General features: G+C 51.2%; 1 protein-coding gene across 1 annotated transcript in view; it reads left to right on the top strand.

Moving 5' to 3' along the window:
• Positions 1 to 2,410: 2,410 nt before the first annotated feature.
• Positions 2,411 to 18,654, top strand: part of VPS35L (VPS35 endosomal protein sorting factor like) — a 120,368-nt gene continuing 104,124 nt past the window's right edge. The window contains exons 1-5 of the mRNA XM_044233738.1: positions 2,411 to 2,475; positions 8,850 to 8,949; positions 11,277 to 11,432; positions 14,447 to 14,569; positions 16,942 to 16,966. Coding sequence (XP_044089673.1) covers positions 2,459 to 2,475; positions 8,850 to 8,949; positions 11,277 to 11,432; positions 14,447 to 14,569; positions 16,942 to 16,966 — 421 coding nt within the window. The 5' untranslated portion in view covers positions 2,411 to 2,458. The remainder of the gene's footprint in view (positions 2,476 to 8,849; positions 8,950 to 11,276; positions 11,433 to 14,446; positions 14,570 to 16,941; positions 16,967 to 18,654) is intronic.

Below are 18,654 nucleotides of genomic sequence, written 5' to 3' on the forward strand. Positions count from 1 at the left end.
CAAAACTTTAATACTGTAATGATCTTTTTTATAATTAAAAGTCCCATGAAAAGTGTGTCCTATTTAATGTGTAACCTATACCAGTGCTTTGTCCAGCATTTGATTGTGCACCAATCGGACTTTTCAGGAAGGGAAAGTTCGCGGGAGCTGGAGCTCTCTCAGGTGAGTAGGAGCTGGCAGCCTCCTGGGGGCCAAGGGGAGGGAATGCTGAGGTTGAAGCGCCCATCAAAGCTGCGGGTTGTAATTAGCACGCTTCAAGGGCCAGGTCTTGCTGTTACCACGGCCTCATGGTCCAAGGTGAGCGCCCTGAACGCACATCACTTTTCCTAGGGCCTCCCTTCCACTGTGGTTCGTTTCATCTGCGGGAATGGTGCGCACGAGGATATGACTGGGGGCCTCTCTAACTCGTACGGACTCACACGGAGCTGAAAACAAGCCCCCCCCCCCAAAACCCCCAACCCCCAATGAAAAGTAGCAGTTATACAAAAATCAGCAAATGGGAGGTGGATCGCTTTACCACTGACAGACCACAGCGGGCACATGCATGGGTTATAAAAATAATTTTAAAAGAAACAAGAATCACTGTGTTGTATGTCTGAAACTAATATCGCACTGTATGTTAAGTGGAATTAAAATAAAAATAAACAAAAAAAACCCCAACCCAATCTTAAAAAAAACAAAAACTAAGCAAAAAACCCCAAAAACAACAGAAGGGAGACTTGCTGAATCCACCAAACCAAACTGGAGTGCGGTCCGCGCGAGCCCTCGCCGGTGAGCACGCGCAGGCGACAGCTGCTGTCCCTGCAGACCGAAGCTCTCAAGGCGTACCGCGACCCGGGCGGTCTGAGGGTGCGCGGCTGCGGGTGAGCGCCGAGCGCACGCCGGGCGCGGTGGAGCGGTCTCCCCACCCCTGAGCGCCGGCGTCAGTCTCGTGTCCCGGGTGACCGCGCCAGACCCGGCGCGCGGAACTCCCCGGTGTCGTCGGAGGGCCGGGAGTGCGGTCTTCGGCTGTTTCCCCGACAATGTGGTTCCCGCGCTGTCAGGAGACGCAAGCGAGCCCAAGGGGGCGAAGCTGGAGACAAGATGCCGCCCGGCGATGCAGCGCGTCTCCGCGCCAGATCGGTCACCAGCAGCCGCTGCCGCCCGGGGCACTCAGGCGCCTCAGGCAGGCCACCTGTAGGGGCTCCCGAACCGGGGCGCTGATGTCAGAGGTTTGCTGGGACGGGACCGTCAAGCGGCTGCACAGCGCCTGACACAGTAAGCAGGCAGTACACGGCAGCTCTTAGGAAAACTTCGGATTTCTTTTAATCCGTGGAAACAACGCAACACCTAAATTCTGTGGTCGAAACGCGGATCCACCTTTACGGAAACGTACAGCTTTACTAAATAAGGTGACAAGCTATAACCCTAACTTCCCTATGCGGTTTAGCTCCAGCTGAAGGCGGTCATCTCGGATCCACGGCAGCCCTTAGACACCCGGGATATTACTCCCGGGAGGGGGGACAGCAGGGGAAAGCAGCAGTGGGGTAAGAACGGTTCCTATCCCAGGCCAACAGCGAATTAGCTCTAAATCCGCGCGAACCCCAGAGACCCTCTCCTCATCCCCAGCCACGGTTAAGATCTTCGCTGGGTCTGTGTCCTCCTCCTTCTCCGCCCCCAGAGGGCGCTGGTGGGCCAGGCAGCCGGCTGTCCCTTCCCACACCTGGCGCAAGTGCACGCCGCGGCACGCCTGGGGGTGTGGGCGGGGAGGCTTCGACTGCCCTTCACAATCATGGCGTCGCGGATACCGCGGTGGATGTGAGTCCGCTCCTTACTATCGTGGCATTTAGGCCGGCGCTCCGCAAGTGTGCCTGGCCCGTCACCGTTGTGGAATGACGGGCCTTCCGGGGAAGTAGGCCCACCCCTCACGATCATGGCATCTGACACAAGCTTCGGTAGTGTATTTGACTCTCGCAGTCACGGACCATTCACCGGAAGTGTGCCTGGTCCTTACAATCACGGCGCCCACGAGCGGCCCAACCTCGGGTCTTTGATGCTGTGCCCATCCCAATAACAATAATGCCGGTGGACGTCGCAGCCTGGGATGTAAGGGAGAGCCCCTGTCCTTTACAGTCATGTCACTGGCAGACAGCACAGCCTGGACTTTGCAACACTGGTGTTCTCCTCCTTAACTATAACGCTCGCAGACGGTATAGCCTAGGCTTTGAAGGAATTGTGCCCCTCACAATCATGGCGCCAGTGACCAGCACAACGGAAGTCATGTGCCCCTCACAATCATGGAGCTCTCATAGCTTAGCGGGAGGGCATCTGCCCCTCACAATCATGGCGCTCCCAAGGGTCAGCGGGGCAGCATCTGCCCGTTACAATCATGGCGGCCAGAGCGGGGCGGGGCGAGGCGGTGTCTGGAAAGGAGAAAAGGGCGGGCTGCCCGGGTGCTGGTGCTCATGTGACTGGGAAGATGGCGGTCTTTCCCTGGTAAGGAAGAAGCGGCGGGTGGTCTTTGGAGAGGGGCTGTTTTTGCTGTCTCTCGGTCTGTCTCTGCGAGTGTGAGCGTGTGCGTGCGAGTGACTGAGAATTGCTCTCTCCCGCCGGTGCTGGTGGAGTGTCCCGTCGCATCCGCGGTGGTTTTGACCGCAGAATCTACGGCCACTACCCCGGTCCAGGGGAGGTCCCTGAGACAGGACGGGTGGAAACTTGGTTCCCTCCCGGGTACTCCTTCCCTGCACCTTCCAGGCCCCTCTCCATTCATTCGGTAAAGAAAACTCCAGTTCCCCGGCTGCCTGTTCCCCAGGTTCTGGGGCGCTGCATGCTGGAAAGGGAATGGTGGACTCAGCTCTGAGTCTGGATGATGCGGGACACCTGGCTGTTTGCTCTGCTACTCAGCTCACCTGGAGCAATCTTGATTTTTCTCATCCGTGGAATGGCTTCCGTTCGTCCCACCGCGTGCAGTGCCCTGCGCCTGGGCACGGCGGATGTAAAGCCTTCACACATACGCCTTGGCCTCAAGGACTTGACAGTTGAATGGAGCAGACACACAGAACAGAAGGGTCTCCAAAGCAGGCATTAGGATGAGGCATAACCTCATCTGGAGGCTCGGGGAAGGCTTAGCAGGGGCAGAGTCTTAAATTGGGTTTTGGGGGGATGAATAGGAGCTCCTAACAGTCAGGACCAGCATGTGCTTTGTTTGACGGACCTGTCAGGGCTCTCCTGACTGGAGTGGTTCGGAGTGATTGGTGCTGTGTGCCCCCGGGAAGTCAGCAAAATGTGACGGTCACAGGGCGATTATTTATTTGGGGATGTGCATTCTACCATGCATCTCAGAAAGGGAGATCGTCTTCTCATCTTTCTTTCCAAATGATGTGAAGTGGTTTACCTTGAATGAGCGAGTGAGCAAATGAAAGAATATACAGGCCTAGCCTCTAAAATAAATACAACCTTCTGATTTTATGCTTGATAAAAGCTGCCTTCCATATTCCCTGCAGCTAGCTAACATGCAGCAATTTCCTTCCAAGCTCTTGGTACACTCCATCGGAATTGGACGCCACTGAGTTTCCTTGGATCTCATCACGTGAAGCACATTTTAGGGTATCATTAAGGCTTAAAAACAAAAACCAATGAGAAACACCTGGCCTCAATTAACTTGTCTGGAATTTTCTAATGAGAAAATCCAGGAAGATACTTTTAAAATCTGTGCATCCCAGTACATTTTTACCTCCAACTTTAAATCACAAACAGAGGTGCCATAAACCTCTTAACATCTGGGGTCTGCACAGCTCCTGATCTGGCCAATTCCAGATGCTTGGTGCTCTTTACAAGGGACCAAGGGGCACCTGGGTGGCTCAGTCCATTAAGCGCCCGACTCTTGATTTCAGTGCATGATTTCAGGGTCGTGACCTGGAGTCCTGCATCCAGCTGGGCACTCAGCATAGAGTCCACCTCTGTCCCTTCCCCTTCCTCTCTCTCTATCTCTCTCTCAATAAATATATATATATATATATATATTTTTTTTTTCAAATAAAGGGACCAAGTTTTAACCTTTGCATGGAGCTTGGCAGATAGGTGCTCAGTTACATTCTGTGGCATGAATGAGGAAACGGAGAAGGTCTGCAGAGAAGAAAGGGGTCTCTTTCATTAAATTTGACATTTACGGGGTCTTTTTTGTGTGCACCAGGCTCTGTTAAGTGCTTAGTGTGCAGCATCTCATTTAGCCCTCAAAACAGCCCCATTTTTCAGGCGAGGAAGTGGAGGCAGAGAGGTGAAGCTGTTAGTTTGCCTAAAATCGGGCAGCCTGCCAGGAGCCTGAGGGTTGGAGCCCAGTGGCTGTCCCGAGCTCTTAACCATTCCCCGCAGCTGGACCTCCAATCCAGGTTCTGGGGTGCAGGGCTCCCCAAACCCTGCTATGTTGTCATGGGTCTTCCTAGAATGCCTCTTTCCACCCACACTGTAACATCTCTGATATATTTTGTCAGGGGCTAACATCTGTGATGTCCAGGACACCGTGGGTCACCTTCCCTGTTTAATCCTGTGGTAATCCCCTAAAAACACCTGCTTTTTAGTCAAGAATTTCAACACCACTTTGAGACTTTTTTAGACCACCTTTGAGTAGCCAGCGGCTCGGCGCAGCGAGGAGTAGAGGTGGGAAAAGTTGGCATCTGTGGCAGCCGCCAAGGACCCACACGAGTCTTTAGCGTTGCGGGGAGCTGGGATCGTGGGGGATTTTTGTCAGGTTCGTCTGCTCTGTTGAGTGGAAAAGGCAAAGTAGGGGTGTTGTGAAAATGCCCGCTAGGGGGCGCTGTTTGCATTACCAAAGACCTAGGCGTGGAAGACAAGGCTTCAGCATCTCAAGTTGTGGGGAAACGATTTAGGAGCCAAGAACAAATTTGAGGAAAAACAATGGAAGTGATAGAAAAACCACAGATTGCTGTTTGACATGGAATTTCTGAAAGGATAAATGTTTCCTTTTTTTTTTTTTTTTCTTTCCCAGAAGCCCGATTTTTTTCCTCCTCCCCTTAAACTTAAAAAAATGTATTTCAAATCTTGGTCCTTTAAAAAAAAATAGGGCTCCTGGGTGGTTTAAAGCCTCTGCCTTCAGCTCAGGCCGTGATCCCGGGGTCCTGGGATGGAGCCCCCCATCGGGCTCTCTGCTCGGCAGGGAGCCTGCTGCAACCTCCCCCGCCCTCCCCAACCCCGCCTGCCTCTGCTTCCTTGTGATCTCTGTCAGATAAATAAGTAAGATCTTTTTAAAAAAATAAATAAATTTTTAAAAAAATAGGCAAAAGCAGACAATTGTTTGAGGTTCTCAAGAGGACCCACAGATGGTCTACAGAGCTCCTGCACCCGAGAATTGGGCTGTCTCAGTTTGCTTGTGTCCCTAAGCACTCTGCTGTCATCTCAACTCTATAAGCCTCAGCTTCTCTGTCTCCAAAACGGGCGTAATAAGAGCGCCTGCATCAGGGGGTTGGTTAAATGAGGGAGGGCAGGGAAAGGGCTTGGCCGGGATCCCGGTATTCAGTCAGCACATAATAAATGAGAACTATTACTTTATTCTGCATATCAAGTTCCCCTACTCTTTTGAGACTGTGCTTTTCTCAGTTGTTGATTGATCTGTTGACGATTATGACAGGGATGAAAAACATTAGCAACCGAATTTCAGGTCTGATTACATTTCCATTCATTCTATTAAACCTTTCAAAATTCCATTGATGAAGTTAAGAATGATGGAAAGGAGGAAAAGCTTCATTTGACTTTTAAATTCCGTTATGGCTGCTGATGGGTGTTACTCCAGTTTATTTATTCTGGAGGTCTTTGTTTATTTTATAAATCAAGGATTGGCTGGCCGCATGTCACAGGGAGTTTGGAAGAGCATTTTATATTTTTGGAGACGAAGACCGGGTGTGTTTGGTGTGACGCAGAGACATTAGGCAATATATCATGATAGGGTTTTTCCTTTCAAAACATAAAAATAAAAAGCAGAGCTCTACCCGTGTTGTTGACCTGACCGGCCTTCTTCCATTCCTTCTCTCAGAGCCACAGTTAATTTAGAGAGGGATAGTCATGAAATGACCTGGGATCCCCGTTCTCTTGTACTGAGTTAGGTTTCTGGGTTAGTGGAGCTCAGCAAGGCTGACAGGTTGCACAGTGCTGCTGGATTTGGGGTTCCTGCAGGACTAACGCATCCCTGGGGCTGGGAATGGGGTGGGATTGGGGTGGGAGGGTTGAAGGCTGAGGAACGTCATGACTGGCTCTATGTTCTTTGAGACCCTGAGTATTTTCCAAATTTTTAAAACCTGTTTCCTGGGATGCCTGGGTGGCTCAGTTGTTAAGTGTCTGCCTTTGGCTCAGGCCATGGTCCCAGGGTCCCGGGATCGAGCCCTGCATCGGGCTTCCTGCTCTGAGGGAAGTCTCTTTCTCCCTCTGCCTCCCCCTACAACTGTGCTCCCTCTCTCTCCCTCTCTCTCAAGTAAATAAAATCTTAAAACAAAACCTATTTCCCTTTTGATGAGCCCTTCTGGCTTTCAGCCATTTCTCTCTTCTTGATTTTTACCGAAGTTATTCAAGAGCAGCCAAGCTGCTCCTGCAACACTGGGCTTGGAAATGTCCGCACCCACATACCACATTTCATGGCTCCCAAATTCTGCCAGGTTTCATGTCACCAGGACATGAGCGCAGTCCGGCCAAGCTCCCTGCCACATTATGATAGGAATCACCTGTCTTGTCCAGTAACCTGGTCCTGTTTCCATCTGAGGCCTCGCTAGACTGACATTCACCGTCCAAACTTCTAGCAGCTTTTGTTCGCAATCAGCGGCGTGTTCTGGAGGAGGGTCAAGGCTTTCTCTGCAGCTCTCCTGACTCTCTGCCAGCCCTTGTGATAGTCGCCCATGGGGCTTTTCTGGTATGTCTTGCAAAACCCTTCCAGCCTGTACCCGTTCCGGTTCCTGAGCTGCTTCCTCATTTTTAGGTATTTTCGGTGTACCCCCACTTCTCAGTCCCTGTTATCTTAGTCCATTTGGGCTACTGTTAAAAAAAAAATCACAGGGTAAACTTATAAACAAAAGTATTTGTTTCTCCTGGAGGCTGAAAGTCTGGGATCCCGACACCTGCACCGTGTGTCTTCACAGCATGGGGGGGCTCCCTGGGGTTCCTGTTCTCAGGGCTCTGATCCCCCTCATGAGTTCTCCCTTGTGACCTTATCATGTCCTGAAGGTCCATCTCCTCTAACACGATCATCTTTGGGAGTAAAGATTTCAGACCTTAGCACCTCTTTTCTGTTAGTTGTTGTGCCTTTTAATTTTACACGTATTTTATTTTATTTTATTTTTTTTTAAAGATTTTATTTATTTATTTGACAGACAGAGATCACAAGTAGGCAGAGAGGCAGGCAGAGGGAGAGAGGAGGAAGCAGGCTCCCTGCTGAGCAGAGAGTCCGATGCGGGGCTCGATCCCAGGATCCTGGGATCATGACCCGAGCCGAAGGCAGAGGCTTTAACCCCCTGAGCCACCCAGGCGCCCCTAATTTTACACGTATTTTAAATACCGTAAGTTATCATTTTTGGCTTTCACTAATCTAGTTTTACCCACGCCTTTATCTTTTATTACTGTAAAGTAGGTATGGGTATATATAAGTGTGTACATATTACATATGTTTTGTTTTCAGTTGGGATCACTTTGTTTCCACATGCAGCTTTCTTTTCTTTTCTTTCTTTCTTATTTATTTATTTATTTATTTGACAGACAGAGATCACAAGTAGGCAGAGAGGCAGGCAGAGAGAGAGAGGAGGAAGCAGGCTCCCCGCTGAGCAGAGAGCCCGATGCGGGACTCGATCCCAGGACCCTGAGATCATGACCTGAGCCGAAGGCAGTGGCTTAACCCACTGAGCCACCCAGGCGCCCCTCTTTTCTTTTTTTTAAGCATAGTTTGTTGTATATTCTGGTCTCCATTTTTCTTTGACTGGAAACCCTTTAGCCCTTATGACTGAAGGGTAGTTTCCATAGGTACAGAATTGTTGGGTGGCAGGTCATTTCCTTGGGACCACCCCTTTGTCTGCTGGCTGTCATCTCTGCTGAGACAGCAGTCATTCTTTGAAAAGAGGGTCTCTTTTTTCCCTTCTAAGAAATCCTCTCTTTAGTTTTTAGCCATTTTACTACAAAAGCACCAAGTCTGGTTTTAGTTGTGCTTTTGTATGGGTCCTGCTTGGGGCATAGGTGTTTCTTGAATCTGTAGCTGGATGTCTTTCATTTCAGCGTCATCCCTTCGAACACTGCTTATGCCTGTTCTTTCTCTCTTCCCCTTTAGGGTTCCAGTTGTATGTGTGTTAGACCTTCCCTTCCCACCCCTTAGCACCTTTCCTGCTGTTTGCTGTCCTTCCCATCTGTCTGCCCCGTGTGCACCAGTGTGGATACTCGTTTCTCTCTTCCATCTCATGATCTCAGACGAATGAAAACCGTGTTCTCTTTGTCTGCTTCCTGCTTGGCTTCCTTCTCTGGCTTCATACAGCTTTTGTGAACCTTTTGCGGGGAAACCCAGGGCCCAATCTCTCCGTTTCCTGCACCCACTTCTCTTGAGAAGCTCTTCCTTCAAGCCTTTGTGGTCTTGGGGGTGAGGTTGGGGAGGGGAGTTGACTTGACGTCACTGAATGCCCTTGGTTCTGGTCTCTGGATACAGGTACCGGATGCCTTGGCAGCTACTTAGACCTTGAACTGAGTGTTAGAATTCTATTTAGCGTTTCTCGGTCTTGGTAGAAGTACCATGCTGCTGTAAACTGCTGTATCCTTGAGGAAGTCTGAGCAAACGGTTCGAGTGTGTTCTGTGTCCCTCAGCTGATCCTTGTGTGCATTTTGCTATCTGCCAGGCATTCCAGGAGCCGGAACTACAAGGCTGAGTTTGCGTCATGCCGGTTGGAGGCTGTGCCGTTGGAGTTTGGGGACTATCACCCGCTGAAGCCCATAACTGTAAGTTTGTCAGGGGCTCCCTACCTGATCCTCTCACTCCACAAAATTACAGGCTTGGTCTGGGGTCTTTCCCATTTGCCCGCAGTAGCTGGTTTTGTGTATTTATTTCTGCTAGTTTTTTATTTCCGTTTTTTTTTGTGTGTGATGTTGACCTCACCCACTCATCATGTACATTCTGCCCTTCCTCGTCTTCGTGAGGCTGACACAGCACGGGATGCCTTTGTTCCTGATGTGGACCTTCTTAATTTGCCCGTGTGGAACATTAAGCATCTCTCTGATTTCCCGTAGAGGATGCTGCCCTGAATAGCATCTTGGTCTACTTGTGAGTGATTAAAAAAGAAAAGAAAAGCAGGCAAGGGGTGTAGACGGTCCCGGTCTTTGGGGATCGCGCTATTTGATCGGCAAGGAGTAGAAGCTATGTGTGTGTGTGTGTGTCACCGTGGGTGGGGATAAGGGCGACAGACACAGACTGGTGGATACCAAGGACGTGAAGTTTCCTAACGGCTGAGAATCTGACAAGGCACAGAGGCCCTAGATTCTAGATGGAGCTTCTGCCCCCCAGCGCCCCTCCAGGCCCCTTGGGCTTGTGTGACCATGACTGACCCGCTGGTGGGTCAGTTCTGTTCTCAGGAGCTCACTCGCGTGGAGACCGAGCTCTGGACTGGCACCGCACAGCTTAGCGACACAGCATCTGGGCGACTCTCTGCCAGTAGGGCTGCGTGTCCCTCCGTGACCCACTCTGGTGACTGACTGGGTTGGGGGTAGTGCCCAGCCCGGGAGCTGGTAGCAGCCCTGCAGGGGCTGAGAGTCAGGGAGGGCTGCTTTCCCAAAGAGAACATGGACTGTGAGCCTGGGGGATGGAGGGACAGATGCTGGGCAGATGGAGTGACAGATGTGCACCAGCAGGAGGTGCTTGACCAAATCACCCGAGGTTGGTGTCATGGCATCAGACCCTATGGGTTGAGGTCAAGGTCTCCAATAAGCCTGGCCTTGCTTGAGACACCCACTGCAAATATGGGGGACCCCAGGCCACCTGTGTTTCTGAGCAGCTGGCTGAGGTCTCCCTTGGGCTCACCACTGGTCTAGAAAGACTCACAGAACTCCGGAAACTACTGTCCCTCCAGTTTTATATAAAGGATACAAGTGAGAAGCAGCTAGCTGAGAGACACTTAGGTTGAGGTCCGGGAAGTTTCCACAGGGAGCTTCGTGCCCTCTGCCTGTGGACACATCGTGTCCAACCACTAAGCTCCCCTGAGGTTTGGTGCGTCCACACTTCCTAGTGGGGATTTTATTACATTGGCGTGGAGGAGTGATTCCTTGGCCACGTGATCGAACCCCCTCTGCATCTCCCTCCCCTGAGGTCAGGCTGATAGCACCTGGCTGCGCTCACAGGCTGGGTCTCCATCATGAGCAGCCCCCATGCCGCAGCATCTCGTTAGCTAAACTCCGGTATGACCCAGAGGCTTGTGAGTGACGGACACTCCAAGGAGGAGAGCCCCCTTTCCCAGAACCAGGGACAAAGGCCAGTCAGCTTGTCCTTTGTCGCTGTGCCCCTGGCCCCTGGGTTTTCATAGCTTCCTCATTTCAAGTGGGGAGTGGAGGGCAACTGGCCCTTCTGGAATGTGGTCCTATTTTCAGCAGAGAGACTGGTTGGATCCTCTTGGCCCAAGGGTTCACTTCTGGTCCCGTCATCTGGAGTTGGGGACAGTTGGAGGCGAGTGGAACAAAGACATGGCTTCACACCCCAACATCTGCCCCCCCCAACCCCTCAGGACCACCAGCAGGTGGCATTGGGAATTTCTTGAACCTTTTCATCATCGTCACGACTGCTTTGCGGTGATGACACAGTTCGGCAGCACCTCTGAGACTGCGTGCAGAGCGAGACAAACCTGGGATCTCGCGGTCCCCACTTCATGACCCTCCCTAGACCCTCGTCACCTCATGGATGACCCGACAGTCTTGTGAAGATGAGGTTTCTGATGCAGTAGGTCCCAGGGGAGCCCGAGAGTCTACATATTTGAGCCTTTCCCTGGTGATGTAGATGCTGCCTGTCCAGGGACACACTTTGGGTAAGAGGGCTCGGCAGGGATGCCGTTAGAGCTTGGCTCCCGGGTCCCGATGGCCCTGTCTCTTCCTCACCCCTACTCTGCGCCTTCCCATCCTCCATAGCTAGGATTCTGAGTCATGTCCATTTAGCACAAAAGGTAAGCCTCCCTGCTCCAAGCAAGGCTCCCTTCGACGAAGGGAATGAGCGAAAGCATATGTGAATATTTCTCTGGGAAAAGTCTTGAGAAACTTGCACTTGACCTCTCGGGTTCCGCCCACAGGTCACAGAGTCAAAGACCAAGAAAGTGAGCCGGAAAGGCAGCTCTTCTTCCACATCCTCGTCGTCCTCCAGCTCCGTGGTGGACCCGCTGAGCAGCGTGCTGGATGGGACCGACCCCCTCTCCATGTTCGCAGCCTCGGCGGACCCCGCAGCCACGGTAACACGGCCGCTGCTGCCGCCGTCGGTAGTGGGTTCTGCGGGGGCGGCAGCTTCTCATCTTTTTTGTTTTCAATCTGCAGGGGTCCCGCAGGGGGCAGGGGGGCGTTTTGTTTGTAGCAGTTCAGCTGACCGAGCTGCCCACAGGGTCTGGCTCTTGGAGGCCGCTCGGCCTGAGGAGAGGCTGGAGCCGATCCTGGAAGCTTCTTCCTTTCTTTATGGAGGCACTTCCAAACTCATTTGTGGTTTTAATTTCACCTTTATAATTCCTTTATTTATTTATTTATTCTTAGTTATGTAGGTAAGTTGCTGATTTTTCACGTAAGAGAGTTAAGCACTGCCAATGAAGCCCGCATCCTCTTGGCCGCCTGTGAGGTCATCCGTGATCAGTGTTTTCAGTGTCTCTTCAGTCGCTTTGTATCACTTTGTATTTTCTTTCTTTCTTTTTTTTTTTTTTTTTAGGATTTTATTTATTTGATGGGGCACCTGGGTGGCTCAGTTGTTAAGCGTCTGCCTTCAGCTTGGATCATGATCCCAGGGTCCTGGGATCGAGCCCTGCATCCGGCTCCCTGCTCAGTGGGAAGCCTGCTTTTCCCTCTTCCACTCCCCCTGCTTGTGTTCCCTCTCTTGCTGTCTCTTTGTCAAATAAGTCTTTGGAAGAAAAAAAAAAAAAAAGATTTTATTTATTAGGGAGCGCACACCCACACAAGCAGGGAAGCAGCAGGCAGAGGGAGAAGCAGGCTTCCCGATGAGCAGGGAGCCCGATGCGGGACTCCATCCCAGGACCCTGGGATCCTGACCTGGGTGGAAGGCAGACGTTTAACCTACTGAGCCACCCAGGCGCCCCTTCTTTGTATTTTCTTAGGGATCTGTCTACAATAACAGTTTCTGAGTATTTATACACATATTCCCGCATGAGTAACATGTACAACAGTAACCAGATTTGCTGACCGCATGGCAGGCATTTTCTCGGTGTGTCCCTAGCGCTCACACTGCCGTGTGACAGCTGTTCTGAAGGGGCCCCCGGCGAGGAGGAGTGTGGATGCGCTGACTTCGAGCCCAGCGAGGCGGACTTCAGAATCCACACTCTGAACCATCGTTCTGGGCTGGCATTGTCCACTTTTTTTTTTTTTTTTCTTTTTTTAACTTGACAGGGTGTCTTGGAGAGCTTCCTGTTTTCATACTTAGGGAACAATTTTTTCTTTTCTTTTCTTTTTTAAGATTTTATTTATTTAGTTGAGAGAGAGAGTGAAAGAGAACATGAGAGGGGAGAAGGTCAGAGGGAGAAGCAGACTCTCCATGGAGGTGGGAGCCCGATGCGGGACTCGATCCTGGAACTCTGGGATCATGATCTGAGCCGAAGGCAGTTGCTTAATCAACCGAGCCGCCCAGGTGCCCCTTAGGGGGAAATCTTCTTATTTTTAGTAGCTGCCTTGCATCCTAAAACAGGAGTACTTACTTAATGCTGGACACATGGACTGTTCTGGTGTTCGCTCGTGTTGGCTGTGGCATGCTGTGCCTTGAACAGACCTATGTCTCGTGCACGTGGATTTCTGTGGGATACCTACTACTACTCCCCGCTGAGCAGAGAGCCCGATGCAGGGCTTGATCCCAGCACCCTGAGATCATAACCTGGGCCGAAGGCAGAGGCTTAACCCACTGAGCCACCAGGCGCCCCTTCTTTTTTTTTTTTTTTTAAAGGTTTTATGTTTAAGCAATCTCTACACCCAACATGGAGCTCAAACTCACACCCCCAGGATCAAGAGTCACACACTCCAACCACCGAGCCAGTCAGGCACACCCCCCCCACCCCCCGCAGGGTAACTTCTTAGAAGTTCAGTACTGGGCTACGGCAGTGGGTTCACAGCTTTGACAGCTGCTGCCAAGTCACTGTCCAGCATTGTAGCATCGCCGGCGGTGCCTGTCTTCCCACAGCCTTGCCGCCCGGGGTATTCTCTGCAGGTGAACTCTGCCGTTGTGGTGGTTGCAAAATGATCATTTGCTGTGCCTTGATTCTTTCTTTCTTTCTTTCTTTCTTTTTTTTTTTTTTTAAGATTGCATTTATTTATTTGAGAGGGAGACAGAGAGTGAGCACGAGCAAGATGAGGGGCAGAGGGAGAAGCAGGCTCCCAGCTGAGCAAGGAGCCCAATGTGGGGCTCGATCCCAGGACCCTGGGATCGTGATCTGAACTGAAGGCAGAGGCTTTGACCCACTGAGCCACCCAGTTGTCCCTTGTCTTTTTTTCCTAAAAAAAGATTTATTTATTTTAGAGCATGAGTTGGGGGGAGGGGATAATGGAGAAGGGGACGGAGAATCCTCAAACAGACTCCCGCTGGACATGGAGTCTGTCTTGGGGCTCGATCCCACGACTGCCGTGAGGTCATGACCTGAGCTGAAACCAAGAGATGGGCGCGTGGTGGTCTGAGCCGCCGAGGTGCCCTGAATATTTGCTGTTTGTATACAGTGTGAAAGCACGTCCCCCATGAAGTTAATACATGCATCACCTCACGTATTTACCTTTTTATTTATTTATTTATTTATTTATTTTTTTTTTTTTCACGTATTTACCTTTTTGTTTGTTTGTTTGTTTAATTTGCTGAGAGCATTTACGTTGGACTCTCCTAGCAAATCTCAGTTTTGCAATACCTTATGGTCTACTGCTGTCACCGTGTTGGCTTATGCTTTGTTTTTGTTTTTTCTTTTTTTTAAGCAATCTCTACACCCAGCATGGGTTATACTTTGTTTTTAAAGATTGAAACGGAGGGCACATGGGTGGCTCAGTGGGTTCAAGCCTCTGCCTTCAGCTCAGGTCATGATCCCAGGGTTCTGGGATCGAGCCCCGCATCGGGCTCTCTGCTCAGCAGGGAGCCTATTCCTCTCCCTTTCCCCTCTCTCTCTGCCTCTGCCTCTCCACCTGCTTGTGATCTCTGTCTGTCAAATAAATAAATAAAATCTTAAAAAAATTAAAGACTAAAACGGCACTGTGGCTGATGCCTTGTCTTGCCTTTCCTCAGGACAGCTCTAGAAAGAGACGAGACAGAGACGAGAACGCCATCGTAGGATCCGACTTCGAGCCCTGGGCCAGCAAACGGGGAGAAATCCTCGCCCGCTACACCACCACGGAAAAGCTCTCCATCGTGAGTACCAGTGCGCTGCGGACTTGCCAGTAATAGTCTTGTCCCTGCGGGTCTGCCCCTGGTGGCGTGTGTAGGATTCTCCCTCCCACCGGGTAATTCTCTGACTCCGGCTGGGTGTCCTGCAGCTCAGCTGTGCTCTGACACAGAGATACCGGGAGACGGCGTCGCTTCCCACGGGTTAGGGGCCTGGTCCCTCGACGCCCTCTCCCACTTCAGCCGCGGGTCCCGAGTCCAGGTTGTCCGCTGTGCTTCCGGCCCATCTGGCAGTGTGTCCGATCCCACCACCCCCTCCTCGGGTTCGGCTTGCTTGCTCGGTGGCCCACAGATCTCAGGAAACCGGGTCACTCATTAGATTGCAAGGCTATTGAAGGTGGTAAATCAGCGTCCATTGGAAGAGAGACCTGGGACAAGGTTCCGTACAAAGGACCTTCTGTCCCCCTGAAGTTTGGTGTCCTGCCTGGTGGCAGGTGGGTGCATTCCATTCGCCCGCCTGGAAACTCTCGGAGCCCAGTCCTTTGGGGTTTTTATGGAGATTTCATTGCATAGACACAGATGGATTAAATCATTAGCCACTTGTGATGGATTTGACCCGCAGTCCCTCTCCCTTCCCTGGAGGTGGGGGTAGGACTGAAAATTCTAATCCTTTGATCACCGGTTTGCTTCCTGTGGAAACCAGTCTCCATCCGTAAGGTGGGTCCAAAAGTCAATGAAAAGAAGACCCCTTTCTGCTCTCATCTCTTGGTTTCCGAGGGTAGTAGGAGCTTCTGTGCCAGGAACAGGATTTCTTACAGATCGCGGCATCACAGTGAACGTTGCCCCAACTCCTGGGCTCTGTACTTTCCCCTCATCGTGTCTGTGTTAGTTGGGAGAAAACTGTGCTGATTGATGTCTCAAAAAATGTGTCAAGAATCTGGGCTCTGGCACAGTTCAGGGGAAGAATGGGACCTGCGGAGCCCTGTGTCTGGGGAGGTCTCGGGCGGTGAGGAGCCCCCTCCCCACCCCCAAGAAGGTGTACTTTTTGCCATGGCTCTGGTTTTCTTCCAGAACTGGAAGTTTGGTCACAGGGCAGAGTGGTTGACCCTGAGCTGAGACCCGAGACTGGCCGGGGAAAGCAGGGCATGGCTGGGTTACTGGTATCACTGAGGAGAACAAGGTTCAGGAACTTAAACCAAAACCCTCATTGGTGTCGTAGGGAGGACTGATGTTTCTCTCTTGACTCTGAAAAGCAGCTGGGAGGTGGGTGGTCTAGGGCTGGAACGGCAGCGCTTTCTGTCCTGCCCTGTCCAGTGTCCCCTCATGACCAAGTTGTTGGAAGAAGGCAGAGGGAAAGTAGGATGGACCCTCGCTCATTTGAGGATCCCTCCCAGAGTCCTGCATTGACATACCCATTGAATTTGTCTTTTTTTTCCCCCTAAGATTTTATTTATTTATTTGACAGAGAGAGATCACAGTAGGCAGAGAGGCAGGCAGAGGGGAAGGGGGAAGCAGGCTCCCTGCTGAGCAGAGAGCCCGATGCGGGGCTCGATCCCAGGACCCTGAGATCATGACCTGAGCCAAAGGCAGACACTTAACCCACTAAGCCACCCAGGCGCCCCCGTTGAATTCGTCTTGAAGGTCATCACAGGCCAGACACAGGTAGAAGGATGCTGGGAGGTGGGGGCCAGTGTGCCCGTCAGAAATCGGGGCTGTGAGTAGGAAGGGGGCGGTGGGCGGTGGGCAAGCTCTGCCCCAATTCCTCTCCTCCCGGCTTCCTCTCAGGGCTCGCATCGGGTGAGGGGCTGTGGGCAGAATCGTTGGACTAGGCATTTTGTTCTGATTCTCTGAAAGCATTGAGTTACTTGAGAGCAGATTTTCCAAGCAGGAGTAATTTTACCCTCCAGGGGACACACAGCAATGTCTGGAGACATTTCTGGCGGTCACAGCTGTGAGGGTGTGACTGGCATCTAGTGGGTAGAGACCAGGGATGCTGCTCAATGTCCTGCAGTGCCCCCCACCCCCCACCCCCCACCCCCACCCGGCTTTTCCAGTCCAGAATGTCAGTGGCGCCAAGGCCGTGAAACCCTCATCGACAGTAAGCCAAAGGCCACCCCCGACGCCAGTGCCCCCAAAATTGTGCCACTTGTTGGCTCACTTTGAGTGTCCTGAATTGTGTGGAAATTTGAATCTGCCGTTTCTAGTGAGCTGCATTTTCCTCCTTTGATTAAAGAGTTCTGTTCTTCGTGTGGGTAAGTAAGTAGCTTTGTCAGGAAACGCCGAGTTGTGTTATCCTCCTGCTCCTTGAGTGATTAAGCGCCTTCCAGGGTTTTTGTTGTTGTTGTTGTTGAAGAAACTAGTCAATTTATAATACTAACAAATTATTTTTGCCTCTGCAGAATCTGTTTATGGGATCTGAAAAAGGTGAGTTTTTATTGCTGTTACTGGCTCGACGGGGAATTCTCCCATAAGCTTTCGTATAATTTCACAGAGGAAAACAGTCTGTGGTGTCCTGTCTGGTGTTGAATTCCAGAAAGGCTGGCCTTTCCTCGGTCATGCATGGGCTTTGTAGAGTTGGAATACAGACTTAGGGGATGACTGGGGTGGGGAGAGGAAGACCGAAGGCGTTTCTAGGAGTGAGACAGGGGCTCCCTGTCTGATTGTACGGAGCAGCGGCAGTCTTCTCGGGTGCCTCCTCACCCGTAAAATTCTCCTTTCTGGAGATCCCGTTACTTTGCCTTAGGTCTTGACCCCCCACCCCGCACCCCATGTGAGAAGGCAGATACGCTGGGACGGGAGTCACAGTCTAGTGGCCACGGGTCCGTAAACACTGTAGTCCTCTTTTCCCCTGCCGCGACACGGTCAGATTCTCTGGACTAGTACCTCAAACTAGCTTTGCAGCAGGCTCACCTGAGTGACTTTCAAACAAAAACACACTGCGGGGGGGCGCCTGGGTGGCTCCGTGGGTTAAAGCCTCTGCCTTCGGCTCAGGTCATGGTCTCAGGGTCCTGGGATCGAGCCCCACATCGGGCTCTCTGCTCAGTGGGGAGCCTGCTTCCCCCCATCTCTCTGCCTACTTGTGATCTCTCAAATAAATAACTAAAATCTTTAAAAATTAAAACAAAACGCACTGTGGGCCACACTTCACTGGCTGAATTTATCTTGAGGAGTGGGACCCAGGTATTGCCTTTTTTTTTTTTTTTTTTTAAGTAAGTTTGTTTATTTGAGAGAGCTTGAGCATGGGGTGGGGAGGGGGAGAGGGAGAGAGAGTCCTAAGCAGACTCTGTGCTGAGTGCGGAGCCCAACAAGGGGCTCAATCTCATGATCCTGCCATCACAACCTGAGGCAAAACCAAGAATTGGATGCTTAACCGAGTGTGCCAGCAGGACACTCCTGCAGAGTGCTTTTTTTGGAGCTCCCAATGATTCTGAGGCAGCTGACACAGCTCATGAACCCCTGGGGTGCAGATGAGCACAGCTGTGGTTTCTCCGCTGATCACTAGTACGGCAGCTGCAACCCTCCCTCGTCCTCGGCAGGTGGGAGCAGCACTTCTGACATCAGGAGAGCGGGGGCGCCTTTGTTAGGGCTGTAACGTTGACCCCAAACCGTGAAAAAGTAAGTTCTACTGTTGGATGTCTTCCAGTTGGCAAACATCAGAAGGACTGACGAGGTCCCTCGCTGGTGAGAATGGATAGCAGGAGGGCTCTCGTGCTGCCAGTGGGAGTGTAAAGCATTCTTGTGGTGTCTATTAAAATTGAAGTTGGGCCAACCTTGTAACTCAGCAGTTCTAGTAGGATATGCTCTAGATCAGAAATCAGCAAACTATGTCCTACAGGCCAGATCTGGCCCCCTGTTTAAGCTTGTAAATAAAGTTTTATTGGAACCCAGCCATGCCTGGTTGTTCCCATATTGCCTGTAGCTGCTTTTGTGCTGTCGTGGCAGAGATGAGCACCTGGTACAGACTATGTCTCAACAAAACCTAAAATACATCTGGCCCTTTACAGAAAGTGTTTTCCAACTCTCTCCAAATTCCATGTTTTTCTTCTTTTTTCCTTCTTTCTTTCTTTTTTTTTTTTTTTTAAAGATTTTATTTATTTGACAGAGACACAGCG

The sequence above is a fragment of the Neovison vison genome, chromosome 14 (assembly GCF_020171115.1).
Source record: "Neovison vison isolate M4711 chromosome 14, ASM_NN_V1, whole genome shotgun sequence".
NCBI lineage: Eukaryota > Metazoa > Chordata > Mammalia > Carnivora > Mustelidae > Neogale > Neogale vison.